This window comes from Manis pentadactyla, chromosome 5 (genome assembly GCF_030020395.1).
Source record: "Manis pentadactyla isolate mManPen7 chromosome 5, mManPen7.hap1, whole genome shotgun sequence".
NCBI lineage: Eukaryota > Metazoa > Chordata > Mammalia > Pholidota > Manidae > Manis > Manis pentadactyla.
This window is the reverse complement of record NC_080023.1, coordinates 1,277,124-1,297,626: the sequence shown is the minus strand read 5'-3', so window position 1 is coordinate 1,297,626 and position 20,503 is coordinate 1,277,124. Positions and strand designations below refer to the sequence as shown.

The 20,503-nt window shown below is 57.7% G+C and overlaps 1 protein-coding gene across 22 annotated transcripts in view; it reads left to right on the top strand.

Moving 5' to 3' along the window:
- Positions 1-20,503, top strand: part of ABLIM2 (actin binding LIM protein family member 2) — a 143,240-nt gene that overhangs the window by 67,595 nt on the left and 55,142 nt on the right. For all 22 annotated transcript variants that reach the window (XR_008997633.1, XR_008997632.1, XR_008997629.1 and 19 more), the window contains exons 7-9: positions 5,650-5,737; positions 8,699-8,757; positions 17,487-17,564. Coding sequence is in view for 1 of the 22 variants with exons in the window: in XM_036921337.2 (XP_036777232.2) it covers positions 5,650-5,737; positions 8,699-8,757; positions 17,487-17,564 (225 nt within the window). In the remaining 21 variants the exon portion in view is untranslated. The remainder of the gene's footprint in view (positions 1-5,649; positions 5,738-8,698; positions 8,758-17,486; positions 17,565-20,503) is intronic.

Below are 20,503 nucleotides of genomic sequence, written 5' to 3'. Positions count from 1 at the left end.
GGAGCCCTCAGTCTGTGCCGTGTCTGCTGGCGGCCGGGCAGAGTGCCATCTTAACGCCAGGCACCAGCAGCGCCTGCCTGCCTGCCCATGAAATGTGCATTCGGTGGTGGAGGATTTTCCCTCCCCCTTCCGCAGCGACTCCTAAATATGTGGCATCCTGTGCCACATCTTTTCCTGCATCGTGCGTGTCTTGGCGCATCTGTCTTGATAAGCCTGCTGCATGCTGGGTTGTAGGTGGAAGAGCCTCCGGGTCCAGTGGAGACCCGGGAGGGGCTGGTATCTGTTGCTCCGCCTTCGCTGAGATGGCCTGCCGGGAGCGTGGGGGACGAGGCAAGGGCGCAGGGGGCGCCTGGAGAGGTTCTGTGGCAGTGCTGCCTCCTCTGGATGTAGTCGCCACGTGGAGAGCTGGAAGGTGGCTGGGAACTGCCAGGGGCTGGCCCCATAACCAGACCAAATGGACCAGAGTTCGGTGAGGAGGCTGAGCAGGGGGAGTCCCTGGCCCCGTCCTTGCCGCCGCCCCACCCAGCCTCGTTCTCTGTCTCATTCTCACAGTTTTAGCAGATGCTCCCCTGCACAGGTGAGGGTTGGGTGGGGGTGTGGGGCTGAGGGCAGATGGGTGCTTCTGCCTGTCTCCATGGTAACGAGAGGCCTGGGGTCCCTCTGGGACCACTCATTAATTCCTTCCTCCCTCCCTCCCTCCGTCCTTCCCTCCCGACTTCCCTCCTTCCTGTCTCTGCCACTCTCCACCCTCCACTCACCTGCAGACCCTCTGCCCGCTCTGACCTGCCCTGGGCTGGGGCCTGCCGTTCACAGAGATGATAGGCACGGGGCCCCTGCCTGCCCTGGAGGGGCTCTGCTCTCTGACAGACGGACCCCTGTGCCTAGGGCCCCAGCCCCCGAGCTGCCTCCTCTCCTCCTTTGGCCCTTCCCACCTACCCCTGGGTGCAGGCGCTGCTGCCTCCAGGAGGAAAGGAGCCTGTATGTTCCAAACAACTGAAAGCATGTCTTTGGGACACGGGTGAGGTCAGCTCCCATGGCCCCGGCTTCTCTTTTTGTAAAACAACTTGTAGAATGAGTCAATCTGCAAAGCACATTCAGAAGGAATATCTGTTTACCAGAGACTAAACCAAAGAAAGCGTCCCTCGTCAGTGCCATCACCCAGGCTGACTACTGTTAGCATGTGGAAGTCACCCCTTCAGGTCCTGTGCACGTGCACACACACACACAGATGCACGCAGAGACACAGCAGGCACCCCCACCCCCCACCCACATGGGCACGCACGCACCCTAACCTGCCTTCAGCCTGATGTCACATCCTGGCTGATGCAAGTCCTGGTCCTCACCCTTCAGTGCTGGCCTGTGATGCTAGCATCAGGTAGCAGTGCTCCCTGCCATCTGGGTGTGGGCTGCCAGGGCCAGTGGGCTGAGTAGGCATCCCTGGTGCAGGGCTTCTCAGAGCCTTGACAGGCTGACATGCGCGTGAGCACCCAAGGGTGAAACGGACTGTCCATGTCCCGGAACTCTCTGGGGTGAGGCCTGGAGCTCAGGGGGCCTGCACACCGCACAGGGCCTTGCTCTTGGGGGTCTTGGGTTGTAGGGCCCCTTGGCATTCTGCGCTGGCTGCCAGATGCCCCCCACCCCCCAAAGCCACACTGCTCCTGCTAAAGCCTGATCTGCTTCCCCGTGAATCTTGTTTTATCAGTGCATTCTGATGATTACGTCTTTTAAGATCTGGGTTTGGTTCTGGTCATTCAACAAGGAAGTTCCTAAAGCTTCAAATTGGGCCTGTGGGCACCGTGAGTGGCCACTGGGAGCTGCTGGCCTGGGTTGGGGATCCGTGCAGTGTGCAGGTGGCCCTCCCTCACAGTGGGAGGGCTGGGGAGCCAGCTCTCCAGCGAGTGGCAAAGCCACAGGTGGCGTTAGGGAGGCATGGGGTCCTGCCTCCCACGTGCCAGGCTCTGACAGCCCAGGGCGGCCCCTGGGCCTGCAGCTCCTCCATGCAGGGGCGGGAAGGGATGTCTGGTGCCCAGAGACACGCCACAGCTCCGGCTGCGGGCCCGCCCTGCAGGTCCGAGGGTCGCTGCTCAGAACCCTGCCCTCTGACTGGGTGGCAGCTGAGGAACCCCTCTTGCTCCCGGCTGCGGAGGCTTCCTTCCTGTGAACCCTGTTCTATCTCATTAAGGGTGACAGCCGCTTGTCAGAAGGCACAAGACATCTTTTTAAAACCATGAGCTACAAAATCTCATGGGTTTTTAATGTACTTTTCAGATCTAAGCCACCTCAAGTCCCACCAGACCAAGGGGCTGGGGTGGCCAGGATGACAACTCCAAGTGCCAATGTCCCTTCTCGGACAGTAACTGGGGGAGGCCCTGAAATAGCCTGGGTGGTGGGGGCAGCAGGGTTCTGATGCGTGGAACCCCGGCCGCAGTGGCCACTGGGAGAAAACATGGCGGTGACGGTACAGGAGGACCCAAGGGGGAGGATGCTTTTGTCTTTGACTCTGTAAGCCTGTCTCTTCTGCCCAGGCTGCCCTAAGAAATGCTGCAGACTGCGTGGCATAAACAACAGTCATTTCTCACGGCCCTGGAGGCCACACGTCCGTGATCGAGGTGCCAGCTTGTTTGGTCCTGGGGAGGCCCACTCCCGGCCTGCGGACGGCCCCCTTCTCCCTGGGTCCTCAGGTGGCGGAGAGCTCTGGTGTCTCATAAGGACACAAGACATCACGGGGGCCCCACGTGTCAGCACTTCAACCCTTTGCATGGCTGGATATTATTCCACTGTGTGGACAGACCACGGTTTGCTCATCCGCTCCCCACTGACGAGCGTTTGGGCGGTTTCCACTGCTGCCTATTGAGGATAAGGCTGCCGTGATGTTCGTGTACATGAACATTCTTTGGGTGGACCTGTGTTTCCATTTCTCAGTTCTTTCTCTTCATTAGTCTTACGTACCGAGGCGTGGAGTTGCTGGTCATGTGGAACTGTGTTCAACACTTGGAGGCTCTAACCGTTCCCCACAATGGCCGCACCGTGTTACGTTCCCACCACCGGTGCACAGGAGTTCCTATTTCCCCACATCCTCACCAACACTTGTCATTCTCCATTTATTTGGAGAAAGGTCTATTCAAGTCCTTTGCCCATTTTTTAATCGGACTGTGTGCCTCTTTGTTGTTGATGTTGAGCTGTAGGAGTTCTGTATGTATTCGGAGCACTTAACCCTTATCAGATCTGTGATTTGCAAGTATTTTCTCCCATTCCTCAGGTTTTCATTTCCTTGATAGCGTTCTTTGATGCACATAGTTTAATTCCTGTGAGAAAAAAACGTTTCTATTTCTGTTGTTGCTCCTGCTTTCAGTGTCAAACCCAAGAACCCACTGCCGAGTCTGGGATCATGAAGATGTGCCCCTGCGTTTTCTTCTAAGTGTTCCGTGGTTTTAGCTTCTATGTCTGGGTCATTAGTCCATCCTGTGGGAAATCTTTTATTGCTTTGTAAGCACGACTCATACACTCGCAGCTTGATAAATTTTCACAATGTGAATATTGCAGCTTCTCAGCCTCCGGCCTGGTGGTCTGGCTTTGGGGTGTGGACCCCCATCCTCACGTGCCCCCCAACCCCAGGCCCCAAGCAGTTAGAGTGAGTGGGAGAAGCTGGGCACACAGAGCAGCGAGGCTGTTGTTCCCGAGGTCACAGCCGGGCCAGGAATGCACTGTGGCCTGCATGTCGATTGCCTGGGCCTGGGGCTGGGGAGCATGTGAGGGTGGTGTCTGCCCCCCCAGAGCCAGACCATCAGCTGGGGGCTGAGAAGCTACAAGGGGCCAAACGCTGGGCTCTGATCCTGGCTCCCCCACCTTCCTGCTGTGTGACCTCTGTCAGGTTCCTCCACCTCTCTGTGCCCCTTATGGAAAACGAGGAGAAAGATGTAGCTCATGGGGCCGTCTCGGTGAGGACAAGTCTGTATGTGAAAGGGCTTCTTCCCTGGAGCTGTGGAAACAGTAACCATGTTGCAGTTATTTCTGGAGGCTGGGGGAGTTTGCCGGGTGCCAGGGGGGGAGGCGCTTCATGTAGGGAGGGAAGCGGGGACTCAGTGGCCGTGGGTCTGCTTTCCCTCCAGGTCGGGTCTCCCCCAAATGTCTATTGCAGAACTTCTGCTGCTGAAGGTGATGGGGGGTGTCCACTCCCCAGTGGGAAGGGTGGCCTGCATGAGGTGGGCAGGGGGACAGGCCAGAGGTCACACTGTTTTCAATGTGTCATCCCTTGACAGCTGTCACATTGAAGACAGGTGGTTTTGCTTCTAAAGATACAGGGCTGTTCGGACCTGTCTGCACCATGGAAAAAGGGGGCTGCTCGGAGCCCTTGGCATCGAGATGCCGGTAGTCACTGAGGTGGCTGCCTTCTCCAGCGTGTCAGGGCCCATGCTGCGTGCGACCTGCTACCAGGACAGATCCCCACAGCCAGCGGCTCCTGCAACGGCCGTGTCAGGCTCTGCCCTCGGTGCTCACAGTTTGGGGGGAAGAACAACCCCTAGTCATCAACACCCTGTGAAATGCGGCTTTTGGGGCCCAGAGGAGGGGAGCACCCGGGGGAGGCCTCCAAGAGGAGGGGGCACTTGAGATAAAGACCATTCGGGTGGCTGGGTGGGAGTGGGAAGGCACTGCAGACAGAGAGAGCTGTTCGTGCCGAGGTCTGGAGGCTCTGGGGCCGGACTGGTGATCCAGCATCCCTGAGCTTCCCTGGAGGAATCTCTTGGCACCAGGACGTGGGCAGGCACCTCAGGTGCCATACAGGAGAGGGGCAGGGGCTGGAGACTTCGTCCCTGACACACAGGGGTCACCTCTGGCCTGGTTGGCACCCCAGGTGGCAGGTGGTAAGGGAAAGAAAGGCGAGAGGCTCGTTGTGAATGTTTAGCCCCGTACATGCTCAGGAAGTGATTATCGCATTTCTCCCTGTTTTAAGGAAGAGCGGGATACGGGGTGAGTGTCCATAGCAGCGACAGGCGGCAGCCCTCCCTACCCCCAGATTAAAAATACGATGAAGTAATGCTGGAGACAGTATTTTGGGGAGATTTTTCTCTTTGTACCATGTAGAACTAAGCCAAACCAGCCAATGTAATTTTATCTCATTTCAGTATTAATATTTTCATCTAATTTAATAGATTTAAGAATTATAAAAATAGTAAATGCTAATTGAGAACATTCAGCAGTACAGAGATACGTAAGAAAACGATTAATCACTTTTCGCTCCACTCCTCCAGCCCTTCCACCTGGGAAATAAAGTCAACTCCGTCCTCCCCCAGCCCCTGTTCCCCTTGCCCCCAGATACAGAGACGAGTGGGACCTCGTGGGAACCCGGGGGGGCAGGGGGCACACCTGTGTCCTGGAGGTTGGGGCGTGCAGCCAGTCTCTGCTCCCAGACTTGGCCCCCAGAAGGCAGAGGCCAGCTGTCACACTCAGCACCCCGCACAGCCTGGGGGCACGCACTGGCACAGGCTCCGTTCCTGGCCCGGTCCTGAGCCCTGAGGGCTGCCCGCTGTCCACTGCATAGCATGCCCTCTGGCGCCAGCTGCCACCCCGCAGGGGCCGTGCGGTGCCCCCAAGCTAAGTGACTCTGTCCGCACCTGAAGTGGCCACGCCTCTGCTTTGTCCTTTCCACAGGCGGGCGAGAAGCACTACCACCCTCTGTGTGCGCTGTGTGTGCGATGCGGCCGCATGTTTGCGGAAGGCGAGGAAATGTATCTTCAAGGTAAGAACAGAGGTGCGCTGCTCGGTCCTCGTGGGCAGGAGGCGAGCTCTTGGGCCCCTGCCACGGGCTGGGTGTGACCTGCTGGGTCACAGGCATTATCTCACTAGTTAGGAAGATGTTGCAGGAAGAAATATTGAAAATAATATTTTGGGGTGACTTTTCTCTTTGCACCATCTAGAATTCTGCTAAGCCAGCCAATGTAATTTTAGGTGATTTCAGTATTAATATTTTCGTCTAATGAATGCATTTTAAGAATTATAAAAATAGTAAAGGCTGAGAACCTTCAGCAGTCCAGGGCTATTGGGCTGCTGGAGCAGACTTAGTGGGGTGCGGAGGCAGAGCCCCTGGGCCTGGTGAGGGCCTGGACTGGAGAGAGGGAGCCGATGCCGCTGGGACCTTCCCCGGGAGGGGTCAGGGGAGGGTGGCTTTGATACCGAGACCTCTTCTCTTTAACCACAGTTTCTTTTCAATGATGTCTCTGTCTCCAGGGGCGGGAGGCGAGCTGCACAGGGCCGGGCGGCTGGGAGGGCCACACTGTCCTGCAGGCAGGCCGGGTAGTGACCTCATCAGCTGTTTTCTTGGGCTGCGTGTCAGACAGGCTGCCCTTTCTGGGGCCGACCCTCACGGGGTGACATCAGCCTGTTCGGCCTCATCCCCACTGTCCCCTCTTGCTCCTTGAGTCATTGCTTCAGAGCCCATGAAAGGGGCCCTTTGCACCCCTCCCACTGCTGCTAGGAAGTCTGGGTGGGAGGGGTTCCCCTGCCTGAGGCGCACGTCCCTGGAAGTAATGCTCTCGGGCCCTCCTGATGCCGAGCACAGAGGCACTGGGGTAGCGTGGGGATGCAGCTCCCCTTCGAGGGGGACCCAGTCTCAGGAATCAAGATGCTGTCCGTGGCTCTGGGCCGAGGCTGGCCACTTCTAAAGGGGGTCCTGCTGTGGCTTTCTGTCGGATGTCGGAGCCAGTCCCGTCCCTTGTCCCAGCCCCGGATATCCTAGCCAGCACGGTGAGGAGTGGGACTAGGTCAGAAGCTTTCAAGTTCATGCAGGAGCGCCAGCGTCCCAGGCCCCCGGCCCCACCCTGCCTGGGCACCCTGAGCCCTCCTGTCTGGTCTGCCTGGATGTTGGGGCCCCATGAAGGGGTTGCTTGGCATGTGAATCCTGTGCAGTCAGACCTCCGAAGAGCAGGGCTTCTGCTGAGCTGCGGGGCCGGCCCTTCCCCGGCACCACCACTCCCACCACGGGCTCACCCCCCAGCCGGACACCCTTTCCATTAAACGCAGGCAAGGGGATGTTGACTTTCACTAATTATCAGGGAGACACAGATTAAAATAGTGATTAAATGCTGTTTTTTTCCCCATTGTGTTGACAAAGATTAAAAAGAAGGGCATGCCCCCAATGTCGTAAGGATTCAAATTGGGTTTCTTACCTGGCTGGTAGCAGCAGAAATTGGGAAATTGCCAGTATGCAACAAGAGCCTTAAAAATGTCCATGTCCTTCAAGCTGGGACTCCATTCATCAGAAATCTTCAAGTAAATAAGAGCAATGTGCCAGGACTTACGTGCCGTGAAGCCCTCGCCACATCATTTGGAAATAAAACACTGGGGCCGGCAAGCGAGGGCCAGACAATAAATCCTCATCCGTCTGCGCAGTGGGACGTCACCCAGCCCTTGTAGTTACGTGTTTGATAGTTAATTATACGGGGAAAGGTCCAAGACATTTCTGAGCAAAAATCACAGGATACAAAACTGCAAGTACAGCCTGATCCTCATCTATGAAAAATACAAATATACTAGTAGATAAGAGATTATAGGGGATTTTAATTTTCTTATTTATACTTTTTAAGGTTTCTTTAATTTTTAATAAGGAACACCTATTACCTTTGTAGTCATAATCCATTTTTAAAAAATAAATATCTTACACACATACATCCCTCCCACCCCCATCCCCCGCACCAATGTTTTCCCCGAGAGGCAGTAATAAGCTTTCTTCCCAGGTGTCAATGCGTCTGACCTAGAAGCCTTTCAGACCAGAAATGGGATGCAGCTCTTCCCTTCCAGACATATGTCAGAGCCCCTACTATGTGCCAGGCCCTTTGGGGCATGTGAGAGGGAGAGACACAGCCCCCTCGTGGGCCTGCCCCACCCCTGCACAAGAACCGTGATGACGAAACACACATGAGCCCTTCCAGTCTGTCATTACCCAGCTTGAGCTTATTAAATCCTCCCAGGGGGCTGGCACGGGGGGCATTATGATTGGTCCTGTTTGCAGGTGGGAGAAGTCTGAGGCTTGGGGAGTCTATACTGGGAAAAGGGCAGGGCCTGTGGAGCACCTGCAACCTTGCTACTATCCTTCCGGCTGCTGATGTGGGTGGCCAGGTGAAGCTGGCAGGGGGAGAAACTGTGGTACAGGAAAGCTCAGAGACCTAGGGAATTAGTGACAGGGTGGGGCCGGGGGCCCTGCTCTTCACCCCACACCTAAGGGCCTGCCAGCCAAGAGCCCCCCAAAGCCCACACCCTGAGGCTGCCCCCACCCCAGTTCCAGCCCCAGCTGTGCCCCCCACATGTAGGCAGGAGCAAGGGGGTGCCGCAGGGCAGCCCCCCTCTCTCTCTTTCATCTGAACCAGAAGCCGCCAGACAGCGCTCCTTTGAGAACCTCATCTGGCTGCCCAGGATGGGCGAGGTGCCCTCCCAGGTTCCTCTGCCCCAGTCAGGCCCCCGGAAGAGCAGTTAGTTCACAGCGGTGTGTTTTCCTGATTATTTCATGTCCCCCCAATTGAGCTGTGAGCCCCCTGGAACGAGACGTACAATCTGCCTGCACAGGGTGCAGGGAATGGGTGGGCTGATGTGGGTCTGCATGTGGACCACCAGCTCCCCCATACCCCCACTCCCCACGACCCCTGCATCTCCCCCTGCATCTCTGGAAGTCACACTATAAACCCTTCCCTCGGGAATCTGTCCACAGGTTCCTCCATCTGGCACCCGGCATGTCGACAAGCAGCCAGAACTGAAGACAAAAACCAGGTCAGTGGGATTCACTGTTTCCTCCCATGGATTCTTTAACAGTTCTGGGCGACTGTCATTCAGTTGAGAGGACGCTCACCAGCCTCTACAGCTCACAGGGCAGTCCCACCAGGCTGCGGGCAGGCAGCATGAGGCCTCAGGGGTGTTAAGGTGGAAATAGGTCGATCAGCCAAGGGACATGGTAGGTGGGGCGAGGGGCATCTCAGGGCCTCCTTCCCTGGCCCTGCTGACCTCTTCATTTGTCCAGTGGACACCGATGGCCGAGAAAGGCTAAGGACAACTGCGAAGTTAGCAGGTCTCCCAACAGTCCCCCAGATCGTTCTTGGGGCTCAGTAAATTGATTGCTGCATGGTTGATTCCATTATCCAGGTGACATGACCCAAGACCACCCCAGATCCCATGGCCAGTCCTGCTGTGGCCAGCCCGCGTCCCCTCCTCCCTGCCCCCGACTGTTGGGTATGACCAGTCCTCTCCTTAAACCAAGACATCCTGTCAGGTGTGAGAGAGCTCCCTGCAAAAATGCAGGCAAAGTGTATGGCCCCGGAAGATGACTGGTTAGCCAGAGACGGGTAAGATTCCTCAAGGGAGGAACAACCTAAGACAGGCACAGTCACAGGGGGGCCATCAGGTGAGAAATTGGGGATCAACAGAGGTGAGGCTTAGAACCTCTCTCCCCCTGTTTTGAGAGAAATCTTCTGCATACGTGGATGTTTTATTGCCCTTGTCTAGCTTGGATTAACACTTAGTCTACAGGCACACACCTGATCATCTACATGTGCCCCCTTACAGCACTAAATTATGTTTTCTACCTTTATCTTGCATCTATCTACCACTTCAGCATTTTATTTAAAAAAATAATAATAATAATAATAAGGGAGATATGTGGGATTCACATATAAATCAAGTATAAAAATCAAATGAATAATCGTATCTGACTTGATTGTTTATAGTTCATGATGCATGATCAAAACTGAAAGTTTCTGTGATATGACTGCCCTTGCACTGTTCACCATGTAAGAACTTGTTCACTATGTAAGAACTTGTTCACCATGTAAGAACTTGTTCACTATGTAAGAACTTGTTCACCATGTAAGAACTTGTTCGTTATGCTTCTGAAGATTGGAGACTGTTGAGAATTAGGCTTGGGGTTGATTAATGATTGTGCATTGACTCCCCTATACAGAATTTTATTGTTGTTAACACCATTTGATCAATAAATATGAGAGATGCCCTCTCAAAAAAAAAAAAAAATGCAGGCAGAGGCCAGAGCTCTCCGGGCAAGGCCCAGGCCTTCCCCCTCGGGCCCAGTGGGACACCAGGCAGAGGGGTGGCAGTGAGGAGGCAGGTGTGGGCTTTGCCCTCCTGGGCCACCATTCCAGAGAGACGCAGAAATGGAGGCCTAATCAAGCAAATGAGGCTGAAGGGGCAGGTGCCCTGAGAAAGCCCGCAGGACATGGTTGGGCAGCAGGGGGCAGAGCCGCTTTGCACGGGAGGGCCAGAGAAGGCCCCCAGAGCACTAGTGGGAGCCTGAAAGATGACACGGCACCAGCCCTGATGGGCGGGCTGGGGAGGAAGGGTCCGGGCAGGCTGGGCAGCTCGTGCCAAGTCCCTCATTTGCTTGATTAGGCATCCATTTCTGCGTCTCTCTGGAATGTCGGCCCAGGAGGGCAAGGTCCACACCTGCCTCCTCATTGCTGTCCCTGTGCCTGAACCAGCAAGCGCCAGGAGCTCAGGGGAGGCTCGGGGGCCGCCCAGTGAGCCCGGGGGGAGCTCCTCCCTCTGCCCCCTCGCCCCTCCCCATGCCCCCAGCTGCTGTGTCTTGCCCAGCAGCGTGCACTTCTGCAAATGCTGTTCCTATTCCTGGGAACACCTTCGCATCCCCTTGCATCCCAGCAAACTCTTACTTCAGCTCTTTTAAGATTGATCATAACCGCTGAAGACTTTGCTGACTGCCCCCCTGCCCCATATCCTCCCGCCCTGGCCAGGTAGAGGGCTCACTCCTCTGTGCTCACAGCTCACCTGCACCCCACATCCCTCGGGGTCCCACCAGCTCCGTGGGCTTTGCTTCATCTGGAGCCTGGGCAAAGGCGCCCTCTGTTCCGAGTTCCTGGCTCCTGGCTGGGCTCCCGGCACATGACAGAGATTTGAGTGTTAGTTGCACCAAGGCATCTAGGGGTGACCTGCAGCCTGGGGAACCAGAGACCCTCGGAGGGGAGGTCTCTGCCACTTTGCTTTGCCAGGCATCATGTGTGCCAGACCCTGTGCAGGCACTGCCTCAGCAGGACCCCACCAGGAGCTGTGACCTTTGGGCCCCAGGACAATGCAGAGGGGGCAGAGCCCTGTGGGGCCAGTGGTATGGGACCCACAGGACACCCCTTCAGGCCTTGTGCAGCCCCAGGACCACAGCGACTCCTGCCTTCTGCTCTCCACCCCCACACACAGGGTGTCCCTGGCGTCCACGCCGCCGTGGAACAGGCTACCATGAGGCAGTTTGCAGGGGGCCCTGAAGACCCTCATGCACAAGTGTCCACCTGGAGTGGGCAGAGCCGAGCAGCCAGGTGTGAGAGAGGGACTTGGGCCCAGGCGAGTTCTGCGCCATGGTGGGGGGGCTCGGGGGCCGCGCTGTGCCTTTGCAGCATACTTTCCTCTGACTGGGGGCCCCAGGAGCCCCCTCACCCTTAGCTCTGCAGTGTGGGCACAGCTGGTCAGCGAGCCCCCGCTGACCACTTCCCCAGAAGCCCCAGACGCTGTGTGCGCTCAGGGTTTTAGAATTTCTGGTGGGGCTGGATGGAGGCCCATGGACTCTGGCCTCTGAGCCAGGCAGGGGCGCTGGCTGGTGGAGACCCTCCTCATCCCTGTGCCCTCAGGGTGGGGGACCCACCCAGTTCAGCAAACCTGTTAGTCCTGTTCTGAAAGAGCCCAGCCGAGGAAGGTCTCCCATTTCTTTGGGTGGGTTTGAAAGCCCTGCTCTCACGCTCCACTCCCTGGGCATCTGCACTGCTCGCTTGGCCAACCATCACCATGGGTCTGGCTGTTCATGGGCCTTGTTCTTGGGGCACAGTCATGAGTCCTGCCCAAAGATGCCCCTGGTAGAGGAGGGAGTGGTGGACACACGTGCACGTCGTGTCTGATGGCCACAGGGACGGGGAAAGGGGCCCTGGTCCATGGGGGACAGGCATCCCCTCCATGCCCACAGGCCTCCCCTGGCCCCCCACAGCCTCTTGCGTTGGCTGTGCTGTTGCTCAGGCTCTTTCCGTGGCCGCGAGACTGGGCTGGAATGTCACCCTGTGCCTCCCAGTGCTCCCCTTCAGGGCAGGTGCCTCCTTCCATTTGTGATGTTGTTTTCTGTATTTTACGATGGTGCCGGTTGCTTTGCTTGGGGTCCAATCCAAGTGTCCACAGGGGCCTCTGATTTAATCTAGGTTCATATGTTCACCTTTGATGCCCAAAAAGATGAGGCCTTCTCAGCCTGGAGACCCCGTGTCAAGCACTGGTGGGCACAGACCTTTGCATGGCTGCTGTTCAAGCCTCAGGCCTGGGGGTGGAGAGGGAGGGCTCCCCGAAGGGCTAGAGGGCCAGGGTCCCCGCCCCGGGGCGCCGGGAGCAGCAGGGGCGGCTGTGCTGGGAACAGTCCCCCTGTGAGGGGCGCGGGGCCTGGGGCAGGTCTGTGGCTGCTGGGACCTTGGGCTGGCTGCCTGTCGGGGTCACCGCCTGCAGCTGCTCCTCTGTCACCCTAGGGTCCTCTCAGTCTCAAATGGCAGTTCTGGGTGGCAGAGAGGCTGAGGGCCTGATGACTGAGCAGAAGGAAGCGAGGGGCAAAGCCCTATGTCCTGGGGAGGGCGTCTGGGGCTGCAGTGGTCCGCACTCCCCGAGTGCCACAGGTGACAGCCATCACCATTCTGGCTGAATTCCCGGAACTGTCACTTGACTGGCAGAACCCAGGGGCTGGGGGTGGGAGCAGCCCACCCAGGCTCCTCCCCACCCCCCGCTGCTCAGCGCCGGGGTTGCTGCTGCCTTCCCTTGGCTGGTCCCCACTCCGCGGGCCCTGTGCCTGGGGGCGTGCAGAGGCGAGGAAGGGGACAGATCCCCCGCCAGCTGGCCCCCCAGCCCTAGGGATGCGGAGGCCTGGGAGGGAGCTGGGGCTGCGTTCATTTCCTGTGGCCACTGTCACGAATGACCACAAATTCAGTGTTTTGAAAGCCTGAGCTTACAGCTCCCGAGGAGGTCAGGGTCTAAAGCGGGCAGGCGGGGCTGTGCTCCCGCAGGCCTTCCTGGTGTCCAGTGCGCTTGCGTTCCTGTTCGTGGCCCCATGCAGCTCAGGCCCCTCCCATGCCGCACCTCCCCGACCCCCTCCCTCCTCCTCTCGAGGACCCTGCGACCATGGGGGCCCGCCCTGACCATGCCAGGCCACCTCCGGTCTCAAGTCCTTGATCCCATCTGCCAAGTCCCTTTGGCCACACACGGTGACACGTTCACAGGCCTGAGGGGTCAGGATGTGGGTGTCCTTGAGGACGTCAGTCTGCTGACCGGTGGCAGAGTGCACCGTCTGTCATGTGTGTGGCCAGTGTCCCCGGGCGGCGGGCACGCGGTGGCTGTCCATCGAGCTCTCACACAGCGCACAGTTCTTGCTGCGATCTGTCCCATGCCCCCCAGGGCCTCAGAGCGCAGCCCGACAGCACCCCTGCTGTCTCACAGCCACGATCCATGACCCTGAAGTAAGCACAGGGTCCTGACCTTTGTCCGTAGGACCCCCTGCCTGCCCCGTCCTCAAGGTCTGCCACAGGGTGCTGCCTGATGGAGGGAGCCCACATGCCAGGGCCTCCGGACCACACCTGCGCGTGCAGGTGGATCGGCCCACTGCCTGAGACTGACCAGGGCTGGAAAGGGGGACCCGGGACCACGGGGGCCTGCTCAGGGACTAGTCAGATGGCCAGTGCTGGCTCCTGGGTTCTGGGCCTGCTGTGGAGCTGGCCCTGGGCCTGCAGGGAGCCCAGCTCTGCCCTCAGCCTACAGCCAGCCTGTGATGACCGAGGGCCACGGGCCTGGCAGAAGGGAGGCCTTCTGAATGCTGGACATTGGCAGGACAGGCAGGAGAAGCTCATTTTCTGGGGCCGCACACTGGGATGGGCTCCCTGGGCTGTGTCCACAGAAGCTCTGGGGCTGAGCTAGCAGCCGGAGAACAGCCATCCCCTCAGCGCTGCCCCCTGGGGCTGGCTTGGCTTGGGGCTGCCCCTCCACGCCCTTGACGGGATCCAGCCCCTGCCTGTCTCTCATTTCACCCTGCCATGTCCCAGCCGCACCCCAGCCCCTCAAAGCCTCTCTGTCTCTTTCTGCCTGAGAAATAGAACAAACCCTGGGCTGGGCCGGGCCAGGTGGTGAGAGGATGGGGCTGGCACAGGCCGTTTCCTGGGCGCTTGGGCTCCCTCGAAGGTAGATAGCTCTCCTCGCCGGGCTGGCTGCTCCTGGACTGGGGGGCAGGAAGACAGCTGAACCCACCAGCCCCAGTCAGCTGGGCAGGCCAGCTGGGCAGGTGGGCTCTGGGTCGGCTCCGGGTGAGCTGGGTGGGCCCCGGCCCCTGCGGAGCGCAGCACAGGTGGTGAGGGCACTGACGCGAAGCAGGCCCCAGACTAGGGCTGACTCCCCATTACCTGGCCAGTGACTGTCAGTTAGCAAGTGCCCCTGCATGCCAGGCCCAGGGTGGGCTCTAGGACCCCCGGGGAGCCAGCTCCATCCCTGCCTCTGAGTTGCCTCCATCCAGCAAGAGAGGCCAGCTCCAGGGTTGCTCATTTCCTGGCTGTTGGAGTCCCCCAACCCTGGGATGCATGCTCCCCAGGACAGGGACAGCTCCTGGGTATCTGCTGAGGGTGCCTGGGAAAGGCCCCATGCGAAGGCTGTGGTCCTAACTGCCCATCGCGGTGCATCCTTATGCACTAAAGCATGTGGTCATTCAGCACACAGAAACTGATCACTTAACTGTGTGCCTTGCAGGCTGGATGCTGGGGACCAGAGATAAGTAAGGCTGGCAGGTTCCCTCCCTGGAGGAGCTCCCTGTCATCTGGTGGGGAGACAGACGTGGAATGGACAGGCTCCAAATTGCAGAGTGCCCTGCCCAGAACAGAGAGGGATGGGCCGCTGGATGGGCCTGGGGGCCGGCGTGGGCAGGGGCCAGCTTCCTAGAGCTGGCTTGGGCAGTGGTGTGGAAGTGTCACAGGGCCAGCCCTGTTCGCGCTCAGGGTCCTGGTCTGAGGAGCCAGTGATGTGCACAGGTTGGACGTGGGTTTCAGAGCCATGGGAAGGGGCAGCCCCTTGCCTGCTGAGGGGCTGGGGAGCAACTCCTTGGAGGTGAAGATGGCCAGAGACTGGGTGACGAGGTGGGAGGGAGGGAGCCTGAACTGGGGGCTGGTCTCGCAGGCTGCAGGTTTCCATGGTTTCAGGAGGCAATGTCCTGCCCCCACCCCAACCCCAGGCACAGAGGTCCGAGCTGCTCACTGTGGCTTCCTCTGGGAAGGAGCGAGTGGGCCTGTGTTCAGCAGGCCTCTGAGTAGGGAGATAACAGGCTTGGGGAGATGCCCAAGAGGCCCAAATGCAGGGACATGTGAGCAAGAATGTCCTAACATCCTTCTCAGCGGCAGCCGAGGGCGGTAGGGCAAGGCTTACGCTGGGGCCTGGCTCTGCCACCTCAGCTCTGTGACCTTGGACGAATCAGGAGCCCCCTCTGAGCCTCAGCTTTAGCATGGGGAGGAGTGGTTGTCTGCACCCCGCCCCCCGTGGTGTTGATGTGACTGAGTGTGACCTCAGTGAGAACCAGATACCCTGGTCCTTGTTAAAAGACAGGCTTCCCCGGGCCAGGCTGCGAGGTGGGGCTGGGCTGGGCACATGGCCTGGCGCCTTCTGTCTCTGAGGGTGTGACAAGGCCCCAGACAACACAACTGGGTATTGAGTCTGACTGTAAGGCTCCTTCGGGCAAATTGAAGTCTGGGTATCGGGAAAGTGAGAGAAAGCCTGTCTCCTGACCCTATGGGAAATGACCTCAACACAGCCCCCTCCTGTCTGGGCTCAGGGGCCTGGGAGGCGCTCTGCCCCTGTACCCCTTTCCACAGAGCTGGGGACTGGGCACAGAGAGGGCGGGTCATGCAGCCACCAGCTGCTTGCTCGGGGTGTCTTAAATGAGCCAGAACAAACCCAGGGCTGCTGCAAAGCAGCTGAGGGCCCTCGGTCCCAGTGGTGCTGGTGATGACCTGGGTGCCTGCCCGGGCCGCCGCCCCCCTGGGCCTGAGCCTCATCCCCGGGGCCTGAGGGCCGGTTCTCCTGCCTCTGCTGCAGATCTCACTTAGGAACTTTGTTTTTAAAACACCTACTGATAGTCTGCTTTGCAAAGAAGGGGCTTCCTGTCACCAGCCCAGTTTGAACTGAAATAAAAGGATGATTTATCAGTGCTGGGCACCTAACAGGCTGTATCTCCAAGTGAATCTTTGGAAATGGAAAGAGTCTTTCAGGAGGTTTTTCCATTTTATAGAGAAGGAACCTGAGACTCAGTGGACATTTCAAATTTATAAAATGTATCTGTACATCATCCTTTGCTGGTAAAATAGGTGACGTAGTCCCAGGGACAGAGAGAAAAGCAGACTGTGTGTTACCTGCCGTAAGAGTGGTGTCATCTCCTCTGCCAGCAGCATGTGACACTTATCTTCCCCAGGGGTGGCTGGCTCAGGACTGCACCGGGGGCCAGGCTGAGGGCACAGGCAGGTCCCTGAGTCGACGCCCCGTCCAGTGAGCATGTGTGGGGCTGCGAGGCTCTGGGAAGCAAGGTGGGCCTCTGGGAGGAGGCGGCAACCCCAAAGCTCAGCCCCAGAGGATGCCAGGGCACTTAGGCTAAGGGGGTGTTGAGAAGGGCCAGGCCAGTGCTGACCAGGGGCGAGTGAGGAGCTGCCCAAGGACCGTCATGCCCTCTGCCTCTTCTCTCTCCGTTCTAGACGCAGAACCAGGTTTTCCATCAGGTTTACCCGGGTGCCGCCCCCTATGCCTTTCAGGTTTGTCCCTCCTGCTGCTCCATGTGGCCTCATGTCTGGTCCCGGTGTCGTCCCGTCCTTGCTGGTGTCATGCTGACTATAGGAGTGTGTCCACACAGAGATGGGGCAGGCCTGACATGGGGGACTGGAGGACACAGGTGGCCAGGGGATCTGTCACCTCGTGGGGGGCAGAGATGTGGTTGGGGAGGGAAGGGGGCAGGAGGGGCTCCAAACAGCGGGTGTTGGAGAAGCATGTCACAGATGTGACCCCTGCCAAGCCTGACAACAGAGGACCAGGCTGGCAGAAGGAGCTGCTACACGCCCCCCATATTCCAGAGGAAAATTACATCTCTGAGCAGCAAATTGTGGGTGGAAGAGACGGCCTCTGCTATCGAAGCCACAGGATCATTTGAAGATGCATGACTGCTCTGGTCCTCCAAAAACCATGATTTCCGTGATGTGAAAGCCTAGCAGCAGGGGGAGCTTTTCCGGCCAGTCACTGCTGTGTGTGTAGCCAGCGTCGCCTGCTGTGTCCATCTGGTTATAGCTTTCCAGTGGTTCATTCAAGCCTGCATGTTTATTTCAAAAATACTTTCGACCTGCAAATAAAAAACAATATCCCGTGAGCCAGGTGGAGCGTGGCTTGTGGCGACCGCCTCTGGGAGGTTCTCAGCGCTGACAGTCCTCCCTTCACTCTCCCCTCCTCTCCTCCTCTCCCAGGAGACCAGGACCTCCTCTGAAAGCATCATTTCTGTCCCTGCTTCAAGCACCTCAGGGTCTCCGAGCCGCGTGATTTATGTAAGTTGGTTCTTTCTATGAAAAGGGGAGGCAGGCAGCGGGGAGGGCACACGGGCCTGGGGCTATTGCTCAGCCCTTGGGGGCCGGGGAGTCCTCCAGGGGCCAGCGTGCTCTCACCCCCGCACATGGAGATCGGTGCAGATTTTATGAGGGCGTCTTGGAGCCCTCAACATGGACCAGCAGCTAGAGCTAAATAAACAGTACTTGAGCACACGTAGCACTGGGCGGGCATTGCAAATAACAGTGTAGATCCGTGCCTGTTCCCATAGAAAGTGTTCCTAACGTGTTTCTAGAAAAATGTTAGGGCTGATGTATGTTATGCAATCCCATTGTCAATAAAAGGAGTGTATGTGTCTGGGTGTGTGTACGAGTGCTGTGTGTGTGCCCACATGCATACAAGTATAGAAATGACCAGGGACATTTTAATCCATTGTTAATTAGCAATTATCTCTGAGTGGTAGCACTGGGAATGGGGGTTATTATTATTTTCATTTGCTAATTTACTTGTGTAAGTACCAAAATTCATTGTCTGACAAAGAGCCTCAAGGCTCAAGGTGGGGATGGGGAGAGAGGACCAGCTCTGGACGGGGTATCTCAGCCACTGGGAGGAACAGCTGGTGGCCTGGGACATGTCACCCTTCCCACCCCTCCTGCCTGGCCAGGGTCTCAGTTTTCTATAGCCCAGTGGGGGTTATATTTGCCTTTCTAGACACTGCTTTTCAGCCCTGAATCTACTGTGCTAGCTGGCCACAAAGGCACTCCTGACCCATTCTGATGGTGACAATAACAAGGGCTCTAGTCTTGGGGCAGTGTGACTGTCACAAGTCTGGGGGTGAGTGGCCGCACAGCCCCCAGTGGGTGGGCACTTGGAGGCTTAGAAGGGGAGTGTGAAGTCGTGGGCCCGCTGTGCTCTTGGGTGACAAGTGGCCCCTCTGAGCCTCCTGGAGCTCTTCTGTGCCATGGGAGGCCCCCAGTACCTGCGCCCAGGGCCACAGAGGGGCACGCGGGCAGCCTGAGTGCAGCCCTAGGCATGGGAAGCCCTGGGAAGCTCACTGTGGCTGCCGTTCCTAAGTCTGGGTTTGTCTGCTGGGCCACCAGCAGAGTACCACATACGGGTGGTTTAAACCCCAGAAATGTGTTCCTCACAGTCTAGAGGCCAGACGTCCAAGACCAGGGGTCAGGAGAGTGGGTTTTTAATGAGGCCTCTCTCCTGCTGTATAGACGGCTGTGTTCCCTGTGTCCTCACATGGTTGTCCTTCTGCATGTCTGTGTCCCAGTCCCCTCTTCTTATAAGGACCCCAGTCAGATCGGATCACGACCCACCCCAAGAACTTCATTTTACCTTGATCACCTTTGTAAAGGCCCCATCTCCAAATACGGCCACATTCTGAGGTGCTGAGGGTTAGAGCCTTGAAATACGCAGTCCGTGATGCCGTCATTGCCATGAACAACAATAACTACGACTATTGTCACTTAGACGAGTTAATGTCTGTAAGGCACTAGGCACAGGGCCCAGCAAGGTCGGCGCTCCACAGGTGGTGGCTGCTGCTGTTGACATAATCGGTCACTAAATATGAATTGTTGTTTTTTAAACCAGCTGGTGTTTGTAAAGTGCTTGGGTGCCGTAGTGACTGCAGTGAGCAGTGACACTGGTGTCTGCTGTCACGGTCACTTTAATGGGACAGTAAGTGGTATAGCTGGGCTCTGGGGCTGGGTCTCTGTCCCCACAAAGCTTGGGTCCTTTCCGGGGAAGCCATCTGCTCAGTGCTGAAAACCAGCTGTGGTGGGTCCCTCCTTCCCCCAGGCAGTTCTAGGCACAGCCAAGTGCTTCATCCCTTGGTCACGTTGGGGCGTGTCCCTCCCCTCAGGCTGACCCTGAGCACCAGGTTGCCAAGGAATGGCTCAGAATGTTGGTGGGCAAAGAAGTTTACCCCAGCCGCATGCGCCTCCCACTGAAGCAGAGGTTTCCCACCAGCCACGTGGGCGTCCCACCGAGGTAGACTGCAATTTGATGCACTGTCTCAGTTTAAGGAAACTTTTTGTTCAGCAAATCCAGATGCAGAAGCTGCATCCCAGCTTTACGCAGAAGCCCTTTGCAGATCAGTTTAATCCAGTCTCCTGAATCTCAGCTGCCCGTTCTTAGTCTGACGCATGGAAGTGCTTTGATACACGGGGCCCAGAGGAGCACACCTGCTGCCTCCCCCAGGCTGACAGCGTCGCCGCCCCCGCACCTCAGATGCAGCTCAGAGCAGAGCAGACTTGAGTGCATCACCGTCCAGGAGCAGGTGCTTCCAGCTCCAACATGGGTGGCCAGCTCCCAGCCTGGCCACAGGCCAGAGCGCCTGGTTGTGCCCCTCAGATTAGCACCAGTCAGCAGTGCACATCTGTGGGCTTCCATTCCCCGGGAGGTGCGGGTCTGGTGAGGCAAGCCCTCTTGTCTCAGGGCTCCTGGCCTGCTCTTCCTTTCATCTCTCTGCTGGTGTCATTGTCACCCCACTGTGTGTCTGGCTCCTTGCTCAGTGCCGGGCACACTCAGGACCTCAGGAGGGTGGTGCCCCCCCTGACGCCAGCCCGGCGTGCTCCAAAGGATGTGGCACACTGCCCACTGAGGGGTGGTTGTCCTCAAATGCAGTGCCCCTGTCCGCCCACTGCCCTGTCAGCAAGAGATGCGCCCCTGATATCTGGGGACGGAACGGAATCCATCCACGGTGGGCCGGGAGCTCCTGGTGAGTGGGGGCCTGCCTCGTGCAGCTTAGTATCCTTAGTATCCAGCATAAAACGTGCACTAGTAGGTGCCCAACAAATCGTGGGGTTTGGAAAGCAGTCTTTTTACTGCCTTTCTTATTACAAAAGTACTTCACATTTATTGGGAAAAAAACAGTGATCTGAGCAGAGGAGAAAATGAATACATGTGTTATCCTTCCAGCCAAAGTAGCCAC